General features: G+C 40.6%; 1 protein-coding gene across 1 annotated transcript; it reads right to left on the reverse strand.

The window, feature by feature from the left end:
- Nucleotides 1-1,634: 1,634 nt before the first annotated feature.
- On the reverse strand, nt 1,635-5,207 carry LOC141302075 (cytolytic toxin-beta-like). The gene is made up of 2 exons (XM_073832267.1): nt 5,108-5,207; nt 1,635-3,294 (listed from the first exon to the last, which is right to left on the reverse strand). The coding sequence occupies exons 1-2, from the start codon at nt 5,205-5,207 to the stop codon at nt 2,357-2,359; spliced, it is 1,038 nt and encodes a 345-aa protein (XP_073688368.1). The 3' UTR covers nt 1,635-2,356.
- Nucleotides 5,208-13,458: the final 8,251 nt, after the last annotated feature.

A 13,458-nucleotide genomic window follows, 5' to 3' on the forward strand; every position in this document is an offset into this window, starting at 1 on the left:
AATCGCCTATATATGACTACAGCCCCATTGACTCTCTCTGCCAATGCATTGATGAAATTAACAGTTGGATGTGCCAAAACTTTTTACAGTTAAACAAGGAGAAAACGGAAGTCATTGCATTTGGAAACAAAGATGAAGTTCATAAAGTAAATGCGTACCTTGACACTAGGGGTCAAAAAACAAAAAATCAAGTCAAGAATCTGGGTGTGATTCTGGAGTCAGACCTCAGTTTCAGCAGCCATGTTAAAGCAGTAACTAAATCAGCATACTATCATCTCAAAAACATTGCAAGAATTAGATGTTTTGTTTCCCGTCAAGATTTGGAGAAACTTGTTCATGCCTTTATCACCAGCAGGGTGGACTATTGTAATGGTCTCCTCACAGGCCTTCCCAAGAAGACCATTAGACAGCTGCAGCTCATACAGAACGCTGCTGCCAGGATTCTGACTAGAACCAAAAAATCAGAGCATATTACACCAGTCCTCAGGTCCTTACACTGGCTACCAGTTATGTTTAGGATAGATTTTAAAGTACTTTTACTTGTTTATAAAGCACTCAATGGCCTAGGACCTACATACATTGCAGATATGCTCACAGTATACAAACCTAACAGACAACTCAGATCACTAGGATCGAGTCAGTTAGTAATATCAAGGGTTCACACAAAACAAGGGGAATCCTCTTTTAGCTATTATGCCGCCCGCAGTTGGAATCAGCTTCCAGAAGAGATCAGATGTGCTAATACATTAGCCACATTTAAATGCAGACTCAAAACTCACCTGTTCAGTTGTGCATTTATTGAATGAGCACTGTGTTACGTCCGAACAGACTGCATTATTTTATGTATAATCATTTTACTGTGTTGATTAATTTCAAAATCAATTTTTTAAATCATCTTATTATTATTTAAATTTTTATGATTTTTAAATTACAAACAAAATCTATCGTCTGTTTCCACATTCTCGCCATGCGCGCCGCCGCCTTATCCTTTCTAACAATTTGGTGACCGCGACGTGATGTCTCTGATCAGGTAAGATGAAGTATAGTTTGTCTATCTGATTAGTGACATTATTGTTCGTTATGAATAGACACGATGAAGTAGTTTGTCTGTCTAAGTAGATACGATGAAGTAGTTTGTCTATCTAGATATTGCGCAGACCAGGTAAGGTGAAGTACAGTTTGCCTATCTGAAGGCTGCCGCAAATACATTGCGAGGACCAGGTAAGGTGAAGTATAGTTTGCCTATCTGACGGCCGCCGCAATATTCTCAGCAAAACTGAGAGAGCGCGCTGAAATAAATTAAAAGTGAAAGTGTGGGTCACGAGTTTCGGTCTGTCCCGTGGTGAGGTGAATATCTGTATATATTATCTGTGATTTTAATTCCTTTTTATGTCTGTGCTACGTCCGAACAGACTGCATTATTTTATATATAATCATTTTACTGTGCTAATTAATTTACAGAGTATAGTCTGACTATCTGTACTGACGTAAGATGATTTTTATGCTTTTTATGTGATGTGATGTTCTATTGTGATTTTAATTCATTTTTATGTACAGCACTTTGAATTACCATTGTGTATGAAATGTGCTATATAAATAAACTTGCCTTGCCTTGCCTTGCCTTGCCTTGTATACGGAGTAGTTGAGTTTCCCCACCGCTTCCCGTTTGATCTCATACTCAGTTTCTGATCTCAGATCAGTCAGTGTAATTGTGTTTTGATTCGTTATCACAGGTTTAGATGTCCAGACTGAGTCCTGCTTCGGTTTATACAGTATTCTGAGCTCCACCGTAGCAGGACATGATGGAGAAACCTTCAGAACCACAGTGTTTTCTATGACCTCTTCAATGGTTGGACAGACTGGTTTGGATGGAGGACTAAAGCAAACAGCTTCATCACATCCATTTTCATACAGCAGAATGCAGGAACCCGGATTATTCTTCATGTCTCTTGAGGACACAATGAACTTGGCTGGTTTACGATCTTTAGAATCGACCAAGTTCTTAAATATCTTCAAATTGTTCCTCAGGTTCTTTTGGATCTCAGGTTTGAGCCAAGTCTTTTGCTCTGAATCAGGACTGCACTTATCAGTTTCTCCATGAGTTGAAGGATTCAGATGGGAGATTTGTTTAGGAATAAGCACATCTTTCCAGTCCAACGATGTAAATGTGTAACAGACCAGATTTCCAACTTCCAGATCCATCAAAATCAGATCTAGATTGTCTTCTACCTGTGCACCAGCTTTCTTCAGCTGTTTGAGGACTGATTTAACAACATCAGACTCTCTTTCTCTCTCTTTCAGCCATTCTACCAGGTCTTGTCCTCTGAATGGAGATTTAGCATGTTCTTGTAGAAGATCATTCAGTGCTGATTCCTTCATCACATCTCCACGGATGTTTGGCAGCAGAGAGCCGAGTCTCTCCATGTGTCAGTTTATACACATTGCAGTTTTGCTTCATTTGCAGAATTTTATCAGAAAATTCAGCAAAAGTTAGGGCAGGTAAGTCTTTAAGAAGATCATTGCATTTCATCGCAGCTGTATTTAAACTCTCAATCATTGATTTGGTTTTAATGATTAGTTCCATGCTGATGTCCTTCTGAAGTTTTGAAGCTCTTGTATGAAGTTTGTCCAAAGGATGAAGCCAAACTCTCAGAGGAACCGCCAGCTCTTTCTTTTCTCCCAGCAGTTTTGGGAGATCAGCAAAAACCTTCAGCGCATCTTCAAACGTGGATGGATTAGACGGTAACTGGAAATCACCATAAAATGTGCATGTGAACTTCTGGACTGCATTCTTCTGAGCTTCATTCATCTTCAAATTAACATTTGTATCTACCGAAATAATTTTGAGTTTCCCAAGGGCCACTGTTGCTTCTCCTTCTACTGTATTTGTCTTCTCATCTGCTGAAACTTCAATGTCAAACACAAAGCAGGCGTCTGCTCCATAAAGCACTGCTGTCACCACGTGTGTCGCCATGTCATTTTCAAACACCTCACGATAAACTATATTTTCAGAGGCCAAGTGGTTCATGGTCAGTTCTTCAAACCTGCAGGTTGAGTGATAATGCAGAGTCAGTCTCTGCTGTCTGAAAGACTTCTTGGTGTCGTTGAGATATTTGGCTGCTCCTGTCACATTGACCAGTCCACCTAAAACACTCAGTTTCAGAGAGCCGTTGATGTTCATTAAGCTAGATTTGTCTTCAATGGAGTCTGAAGCTGTGACTTTGAAATCGGTGTTAATTTGGGGACGGGTTCGTATGCTCTGCTGGAGCTTTTCTGGATCCCACAGTGTGACTCCTGTGATAGGAAATAAAAAGGGTTTATAAACACAACTGTAAATGACAGCCAAATGGTTGTGTCAATTTTAATTTGTTTTGCTTGTTTTACATGTCTTACACAGAATGAGTAATACAATGTAACCAAAATTCAAAGATATGTGGTCCTCCACAGTGCAGAAAGATAAAATTGAGTTTTATACTGGAAGATGTTTTGTTTCTGATTAATTTCAACTGAATGTCCTTGGCAAGTGGTGTGAGGAATGTGATATTGATATATGTTATGCTTTGTGTTTATTTAAAGTCATACATATGTATATGTTGATCATTGAGCTCTGTTTGTTAATTCAAATGGTCTCTGTCCTCATCATTTATTTTTCATCTGTTCATCTGTTATCTCTGTAAATGTCTACTTTTTTATCATATTTCCCTGCATTTTAGGTTCACAGTGCTACACAACTTGATGCATAATTAGCACTCTTCATGAGTTAAATCTCTAGTATCCATCAGAAACTTCTGCTTTATGGATGCTAATGGGCAGCTACAACAACATTGGAGAAAGTGATGATTTTGAAATGATCCCACTGTAGGACCATGTGTATGTCTGGATTTTATTATATATATATATATATATATATATATATATATATATATATATGTGGTACATGGCCTTATTAGGGTCACTTTTCCGATTGGACACTGGACCATGAGTCAATGATTCAATTTCCCATTCGTAAAGACAGTCACTTGCTTTATTCTTGAATGAATCAGCCGTTTGAACAAATCAAATGAATGAATGAATCAGTAATTAAATCAGTGACTTTTTCATTTTCATTTTTAAAGTAGCCTATCTTTTGAGTTTTTAAAATCATTTTATTTCTCTATATTCAGAGGTTTATATTTTAAACAACAATCTAAACATGAATTTATGAATTTAATTGCACTCATGCTGCCTTTGAGTCTCATTAAACATAAAAATACACCTACAAGCTAACTTATTGTTATTTTACTTGTCTTAATTTGGCATTTTGAAAAGCTTCTAAACACACACACACACACACACACACACACACACACACACACATACACACATATATATATAATTTAAAATTTGACATAAAAGATTACATACTTTTAATAAAGTTAGAAAAATGCCATTACATTAGAACAAAATTATGCATTTTCTTGAGTTCGTATTAAAGTGACTTTTAATTCTAAATTAGGTGTCTAGGCAAAGTTTGTGATATTAAATGTCTTCTGAAAACTTTTGAAATTGAATTGAGACTGAGGGTTATCTTTGCTGTTTATAGCAGTTTTGTGAAATTATGACAAAAATAAACATGTTAAAGAAAAATAAAGAGTGTGTTTAATTTCACTATAAGTGTGTGATTAATCACAGTTAATTACACGAAAAGGGCGGGATTAATTGTGATTTTAAAAAAATCTATTGACAGCACTAATCAGAACATGACAGACAGACAAGGATAACACATGACATGATCACATGAGGGGCAAGGGACACATGGGAAATGGAGTCCAGGAAGCAAAAGCAAGAGTCTGGAGTGAAGTGCCCTCCAGTGGAGTTCATGGGCACTCGTGACAATTGAATTGTTCTTCTCCCACTTACTGCAAATGTACAATAATTGAATAATCTATGCAGAATTATGAGCATATGATGCATTTATTTACTGTTGCAAGTGAAATAAGCTACAAATCTTTTGCACTGTCATGTCCTGAACACATAACTGGGTTAAGCATCATTGTCATTTGTTAATTGATCATATATCAGTGCTGTGATTGACTGAAAGTAAACTTTAGTATTAGTGTTGTTGTACCTGGTATAAGAGCATCTTTCCTGCAGTCGTACAGCATCCCCAGCTGGAAGGGTCTCCCTAGAGCTGCTGTTTCAATCACATTTACTCCTACTGTAGCCATACTAAACACACAAAAACACACACTTACTGAGTGAACAGATTTGGTTTGGTTTTTTAGTTTTGCTTTACAAAAAAAATATTCATTGAATTTACTTTTTTTTTAAGGTAAGTGGTTGCAATACATTTATTTTAGCAGCATTTAAGTAAAATAAAATGTTGAAAGTAAGTCAACAAAATTTGTTTATTTAAATGTAGCTCAAATAAATTGATTGCAGAAGTTTACATGTAAAAATCTCAAACACTTTTCAAATAAATTGCTACTTAATATACTGCAAAAAAAGCGTCCAATAAAAATATAGGCTTAGGCTTTATTTAACCCAAATAAGCGTCAGTGGCGCGATCAATATGTACTTATTATACTAGGTGGCTAATTCGTGCGTCCCCAATGAATATGAATTCGTACCCTACTTGCATATTTCAGCCAAAAAACATCACTCCAGCACAATAGATGGCGCTATGAACCTCGAACCTCAGTTTGACACCTGCCAGAAAACGCATAAAAGAAGACACTATTAAAAAAAAACTATTAAAGTTGTGAGGTGTTTGGCTGGGGTTGAATGGGGAACCTGTCGTCATTCTTTTAAAAGCATGTATTTTGTTCACTAATAATGGTATAGATTATGGTTGCATGCTGTACAGTTCTGTAAAACACAGCTTTTTAAAATTGGGATTATTCAGCATTTCGAATATGTTGTGGAGAAATGAAATCATATCCAATAACAGCATGAAATGCCTCAAGAACTCAGAAGGCTTAAATTAAAGATGTGGTACTAAAAGGTCATTTGGACGGTCACAGTTGAGAAAGTCTTGAGGGATTGTTGTGAATACGAGTATAAAAATGAACAAGCTTTGGATGGAATGCTAACAAGGAATTTTTCTAATAAGGAGGCTCGGGATCTCCTACTCCTACTCCTACTGTAGCTATATGTCAACAACACCTCTTTGGCTTTTTCCAATGCCTTTGGTTGATCTTAAGTTACATGAATAAAATATAATAAGGAAACAATTTTATTTGAAAGTTCAGCAATACAGCAATATATTGATCAAAGGATCTAGAGTCGGGAAAAAACAGCAGCAGAATTTTTCATTCCTCACTTCAGCATTAAAATATCAAAAAGAATTTTAGATCACATTTCTGTGTTTATTGCAGAATTGATAGCAATCCTTTTTGCTCTTCAGCGGTTAGAAGAAGTACAGCCAACTCAATCAGTGATACGCACAGATTCCCTTTCATCTCTTAATAGCTTGTCTGGAATATCTTTGGCAAGACCAGATATGATATATGAAGTGATGCAGAGTCTATTTAAGTGAAATTACACTTCTTGTTTGTACCATCGCATATGGGGGTGAAAGGAAATGAGGAGGCAGATCATCTGGCATTAAAACTTTTGCAAATTTATGTTTGAAGGAGCTATTTTGTACTTTGTTTATTTGAGGCTTAAGTTAAGTTATAGCCTGATTTATTTCCTTTCTTTTCTTGCTTAAGTTAATTTGCTTTATTTTGCATTTATGCTTATTTTCTTGTTTACTTACATTGTTGTTTATTGGTCACATGGTGTTATGTTAATTTACATAAGTAGGTCAAGGTGGGAGGGACCTCAGGCTGCGAGGGCAGATGGTTTTTTACCAGCGTAAGAGAGGCTGCAGAAAATACCTGTGAGCTTGCTTTCTTTGTGTAAATAAACCTCCTCAAACTCATCTTTTGCTATGGACATTAGATTATTTTAGTACCTCTAAACCTGAGTAAAGCCTAACCCATGACGTAGCCTCAGTGGCCATTTGAGAAGTTTTGATATTATTAGTTTTGTTTAAGTTTATGGACAAAGAGCCACTACATTGATGTTAAAGTGGCACCGAGTAAAACAAGTATAAAAAGTATAATAGCAAATTAAATAAGAAAGAAATGGCAAAAGGAGTGGGATAGTGGAAATAAAATGGATGACATTTGCATTGGATACAAGAAAAGGCAGGTTTTGAAAGAAGAAGATATGGAAAGAGGAAAGAGGATGTTTTCATATCAAGAATGCATATTGGACATAAAGCACTGAATAGAATCGGGAAGCATGAAACTGGAAATTGTGAAAAATGTGGTCAAGCAGAAACAGTAGAACATGCACTCATTAAATGTGAGGGATATGAAAGAGCAGGATTCTAATTAAGTCAAGATCTAAATTATTTGGGAATAAATAATTTGGCACTAATTTATACTAAAATATACTAATTTATAATGCATTATTTTTCTATTTGAAAGAAACAGGATTGGTTAATAGAATGTAGGTTTAAATTGGTTTTAATTTGTATGTATTTATTTTTTTTTTTTTTGTAGTTCTTGTTTCAAGCGTCGCTACTATTGTAACAGATAAATTCCTGAGTTTAAGTTTAGGCAATGAGATGTTACATGTATGTGTGTGGAAGGCATTCTGTCCCTCGGGGCTTGCCGTAGGCAAGAAAAAGTGCACGCGCATGGTGAGATGAGGGCGCCCCCGCGTTTGGGTGTGATATGTGAAGAAGGAAAATAAAAAGTATGCACCGTTCAGTGAACCTCTTGGTCTCGTTTTCATTATTTTATTATCAATAAAGTGTTTAGGCGAACCCAATACGAACGCTCGGTTACATTGGTGGCAGCGGTTTTGTTTTGAGTATGTTAAGTGAGTATTTTAAAGTATTTCGGCGGTTGTTAAACTAGTTAGCTTAGCTTCAAAAGTTTATAGTGAGATAGCGAACGCGGTCAACGGATCGTCATTATGTGGTGCAAAGATGATGACAGTTTTACTACGTTACGGGACCGTGATAGAAGCAATAGGAGCGTGCGAATTGAGTTGCCGCCGCCGTTCTCCGGGGAGGAAAGACAAAGCTTCGTGGGCTGGGCCAGACAGTTTGAAGTGGCTGTCAAAGCGCTCACGGAAGGGAGTGGAAGCGCTTCCTACAACTATGAACTGACAAGGATTTTGCCTACACGATTGAACAACGCAGCTTTCTCTCTATGGGACAGTCTCCCTAATGCTGTTAAATCGGACTATGAGGCAGTGAAAGAGAAGCTAAAAGAGGCTTTCGGAAGGAGACAGTTTATGGAGCGATTCAGAGCCAGCTTATCTGCCCGTCCTCGCGCAGCACGTGAGAGTCTAGAGGTGTATGCAGCAGAAATAAGTCGGCTAGTGGATGAAGCTTTTCCCGAGTACGGCGACAGAGCCCAGCGGGAGGAGAAGTTTCGCCGTTTCGTGGCTGGCCTGGACCCAGTGCTGAGGACAAAATGTTATGAGCAGGGAGCGACAGACATGGAGGAGGCCGTAATAATTGCAGGTCGGTGTGAAAACGCAAGGAATGCGATTGATGTGACTGCTAATGTGGGCCATAATTTAAATGCAGACGGAGCAGTGGCCAATGTGAACTCAGTGTCGGACATTGGTGGGCTGTACAGAGCAATTGATAGATTAACTGATGAGATGAGAGACATGAAAGTTACTCTTAACCGTTTGGAGGTCGAGAATCTCGGATTGAAAGAAAAGATGAGTCGGAGTGGCAGAGATGAGTGGAGTAGCGCACGCTCCCCGTCACGTGAGACAGGGGCCAGTTGCATAAACTTAGTCTCTATGTTAAGACAGTGTCTTAAGAACTCGTTTGACCAGCTAGCAGATAACTAAGGGGTAATCAGTCTTATATTTTGGATCCAACTTAGACTTATCTAAGTTTTTATGTAACCAAATTTTTAAAAATTTGACCAGTCTTAAAGAAAAAAAATGAATGACTAACTTTTAAGTCTGTCTAAACCTTTTATGCAACTGGCCCCTGGTCAGTGCTGCTGTCAGGGGCATGCTTGCCGTATGCAGACGTATGAAGCACAGAGAGGCCGCTCTTCTGAACGAAAACCGTTCATTGAATTTGATAATCGAAAGGAACATAGTGCAACTCGTAGCCCTTTGAGACGTGCTCCCAGCCCCGGCCCTAGCCCATATATGCGCAGACGAGGCAGTTATGAGGAAGAAACTAGGAAACCGGGAGTGCGCTTCATGACCCCGAGCGGTGAGGGGAGACATTATGAGCCGGGAAACGGGCTGTAGCTGATGTTGCGGCCCAAACACCAGCTGTGATACCCAGGGGCCCAAACCCTGATGAAAATTTGTCTATATTGGACACCAAGGCAGACACAAACACTGACCACTGCCCATTTGTATCATATGTAAAAGGAACAATTGAGGGCATTGAACTTCCTATTTTGATTGACTCTGGTTCTAGTGTATCACTGATGAGCTCTGATTTTCGAATGTCAATTCCAGCATTTCGCAGTCGGCCTCTTAAGAAAGACTATATTGCGGCCCGTGCTGTAAACGGACAGATGTTGGACACGCTGGCTACACTTACTGTGACACTGCAGCTGGGTACTGAAACCTGGCAACATGTTTTTCACATAGTGAGAGAAGCAACACAGTCTGTATTGCTGGGATGGGACTTTTTATTGAAAAATCATGCCCTGCTGGATGTTAGTCATGCTAAATTACAGCTATGGGACATTTCCATTCCACTCCTTACCAGTGCTGATTTTGTTCCAATGTGCTGCAATGTGTCGCTGGCCACGGACATGACATTTCCACCCCTCAGTGAGTCAATTGTGCCTGTTAGGATTGGTTTACCTGGCACGACCCGGCTATCTAGTGACTTTGTGGGGTATTTGGAACCCAATGTGTCTGAATCAGCCAGCCTCGTTGTTGCACACACACTCACTAACGTTCACAATGGACTGACCAAGGCACGAATTTTGAATCCAACAGGACAGGACATTCCTATAAAAAAGGGGACACATCTGGGAGAATTTTACTCCATAACTGATTCTGATATTCAACCCATTATTCAGGATGCAGGTGTAAAAGTTGATAATACCCCACTTGACACAGCTCCCTCTATATCGTTAAGTGAGTCACCTATCTCGACATCAGATAAAATTAGACTCTCGTCACTGTTGCAGGAGTACGGTGACATCTTTACTTCTTCAGAGAAGAATACAGGAAAATGCATGTTGGTGCAACATCATATCAGGACCGGGGAACATGCTCCTATTAAGCAGCGCGCATACCGTACAACACCAGAAAAGCGAGCTGAAATAGAACGACAAGTGGCAGGTCTGTTGGCTGATGGCATCATCGAGGAAAGCTGTAGCCCCTGGGCATCGCCGGTCGTGCTTGTGAAAAAGAAATGTGGCACCTGGCGGTTCTGTGTGGACTATCGACAATTGAACAGTATAACTATTCAGGACTCTCACCCTTTGCCTCGCGTGGATGACACTCTGGATGCATTGGCGGGCTCTAGGTGGTTCAGCACGTTGGATTTTTCGAATGGCTATTGGCAGGTGGAGGTGGCCGAACAAGACAGGGAAAAAACAGCATTTACTACAGGTCGAGGTTTGTATCAATGGCGCTCCATGCCGATGGGACTTTCTAATTCGCCTGCCACATTTCAAAGAATGATGGAGCTAGTTTTGAGAGGGCTCCCGTGGCACATTTGTATGGTGTACCTGGACGATATTTTGATTTATAGTGCGACATTTGAAGAACATTTGGCACACCTCAGAGAAGTGTTTTCCAGAATAAGGTCGTCAGGTTTGAAGTTAAACCCCAGAAAATGTCACTTCGTCAGAGATCACGTGGTATTTTTGGGTCATGTCGTTTCAGAGAATGGCCTCCAACCTGACCCCAGAAACACGGAGAAGGTCCGAAATTGGCCAGTGCCACAGTCTCCCTCCGAGGTTAGAGCATTTGTGGGACTGTGTTCGTACTATCGACGCTTTGTCAAGGATTTTTCTAACCATGCAGCTCCGCTGAATCAACTGGTAGGCAAAAATGTGCCTTTTGTGTGGAGTACTGATTGTGACAGCGCATTTAACTATTTGAAAGAAGTGCTGTCCTCTGCTCCCATTGTGACACTACCGGACTTTAAAGTGCCATTCAAAGTTTATACAGATGCCTCTAAGTGGGCTGTTGGCGCTGTACTCGCACAGGCAAAAGATGGATTGGAGTGCGTTGTGGCCTATGCCAGCCGTGCTTTAAATGCCACACAGAGACGTTGGTCCACTTTTGACCGGGAGTTATGGGCTATCGTTTGGGCAGTGAGAGAATTTAGACACTATCTCGGACTTTCTTCTTTCACCATCATTACTGATCATCGGCCACTTCTTGCGCTACGACGTATGTCCATCGAGGATGATCCCACGGGCAGAAGGGCGAGATGGCTTCTGGAATTAGACCCGTTAAATTGGGTTGTGGTGCACAAAGACGGCAATCAGCACAAAAATGCTGATGCAATGTCCCGCCGCCCAGTGACATCGGATATGGAGATCAGTGAGACAGTAGTTGAAGAAATAAGGGATGTGAATGTGGTGAATGCTGCACAATCTGATAATGACATGTCCTGTTCCTCTAAGACCACTGAGGGGAATGAGAACGTGGTTTCGTCTGCTTTGTCCTTCAGTGCAGGCGAGGTGATGAGCCTGTCTGATTTGTCATATGATGCAGCGGACATTGCTACGATGCAACAGAACGATCCAGACATTGACACGGTACGACAATGGGTAGAGCGATCACAGCGACCTCCTAGGAGACAGCTAGCAGGTACATCTCAGAGTTTACGTAAATACTGGACTAACCGCCTTTCTATAATAAATGGACTGTTGTGTCGCTCAGTTTCTTGTCCTCTCACAGGTGACCCCATTGCTCAAGTGGTGGTCCCTCCTTCTCTTAAACACGACATACTTTTGCAGCTTCATGGGGCCCCAACTGCCGCTCATTTTTCTCCAGAACGGGTGTGGGAACGAGCGAGGCGTTTTTGCTACTGGCCGTCTATGTTTAAGGACATCAAGACATGGTGTGAGCAGTGCACAGCATGCCAAACTCGCCGTAAGCCTGTCCCTGTTCATCAAGCACCCATGGGTGGGTCCCTGACAATGCGACCCTTTGAGAGAGTTGCTATGGACATTTTGGAACTGCCAATAACAGCCAAAGGAAATCGGTATGTACTGGTAGTTGAGGATTATTTCACAAAATTTGTTAATCTCTATGCACTGCCTAACCAATCGGCCCAGACTGTCGCTCACTGCCTGTTTGAGGATTACATTTTGATTCATGGCATTCCTGAAACCCTGCATTCAGATCAGGGCCGCCAGTTTGAATCCGAAGTGGTTCTGACCCTCTGTCGGTTGCTGAATATTAAGAAAACACGCACCACTCCCTACCATCCGGCTTCAGACGGCATGGTGGAACGTTTTAACAGGACATTGACTGATCAAATGGCTAAGATACTTTTGTCATGTGGGGGTGAATGGGATGATTACATCAAACAAGTGGCTTTTGCATACAATTCCTCACCTCATTCTAGCACCAAGTTCTCGCCATACTTTTTGGTGCATGGACGAGAACCAAGGTTGTCTACAGACTTGCTACTACCAACTCGTACTCTTAACCTAAAAATTTCAACATCTCATGCTGAATTCGTTTCCACTTTGCTTGAAAGACTACAGGACGCTTTCAAGAGTGCCAGAATGTACAGTGAAGTGGCTTTTGATCGGCAGAAACTGTATCACGATTCAGGCCTCAGACACCAGCCTTATGCGGTCGGTGCCATGGTGTGGCTACATAATCCTGTGGAGAGCCGCATGAAACTGGCGCCTCATTGGAAAGGACCTTTTAAGATTGTACAAATCTTAGAGTCTGGTGGAGAGTCAGGACTGACTTACAGGATTGTTAGCCCTATGGACTCAGATGGACAAGGACAGGTTGTGCATTACAATAGGCTGCGACCTTATACATTGCCTGTTCCTGCACTTTCACTGTCTGGGGTTCCTCATTCTTTGGGTGATTCTCCTTCTAAAGAGTCTGACATGCTGGGGGGGTTGAAATGCAGTTCACCTCAAAGGGATTTAAGTGAGGCACTTGAGGGACCTGACGAATGTGTCCCTGGTGTGAGTAGGGCTGGGAGGACGTTGAAGCCTCCTGGTCGCTGGAAGGATTTTGTGTTGTACTAAGGGTAAAAAAAAAAAAAAAAAAGGATTGTTGGAGAAATGTCTGTTTAAACTGTGCTAATGTTTCAGATGGTCTAGACAGTTTTATTGTCGGACATGGGTTCAGGTATTATACATGTTCTGTTGCAATGTGTATTATTGTTTTTTTTTTGTTTGGATACAGGTTCTATCCTTCACTGTTTTGATGGATAAACGGGGACGTTTATGTTAGGGGGATGGGACGTATGTAACAGATAAATTCCTGAGT

Source organism: Garra rufa, chromosome 25 (assembly GCF_049309525.1).
Source record: "Garra rufa chromosome 25, GarRuf1.0, whole genome shotgun sequence".
Lineage (NCBI taxonomy): Eukaryota > Metazoa > Chordata > Actinopteri > Cypriniformes > Cyprinidae > Garra > Garra rufa.

What these genes read in the sequence shown, in the direction of transcription:
- LOC141302075 (XM_073832267.1), bottom strand. Translation starts at nt 5,207, where the DNA reads ATGGCTACAGTAGGAGTAAATGTGATTGAAACAGCAGCTCTAGGGAGA. An exon ending in GAAAGATGCTCTTATACCAG is followed by an intron (nt 3,295 to 5,107) that starts GTACAACAACAC and finishes TTCCTATCACAG; the next exon opens with GAGTCACACTGTGGGATCCA.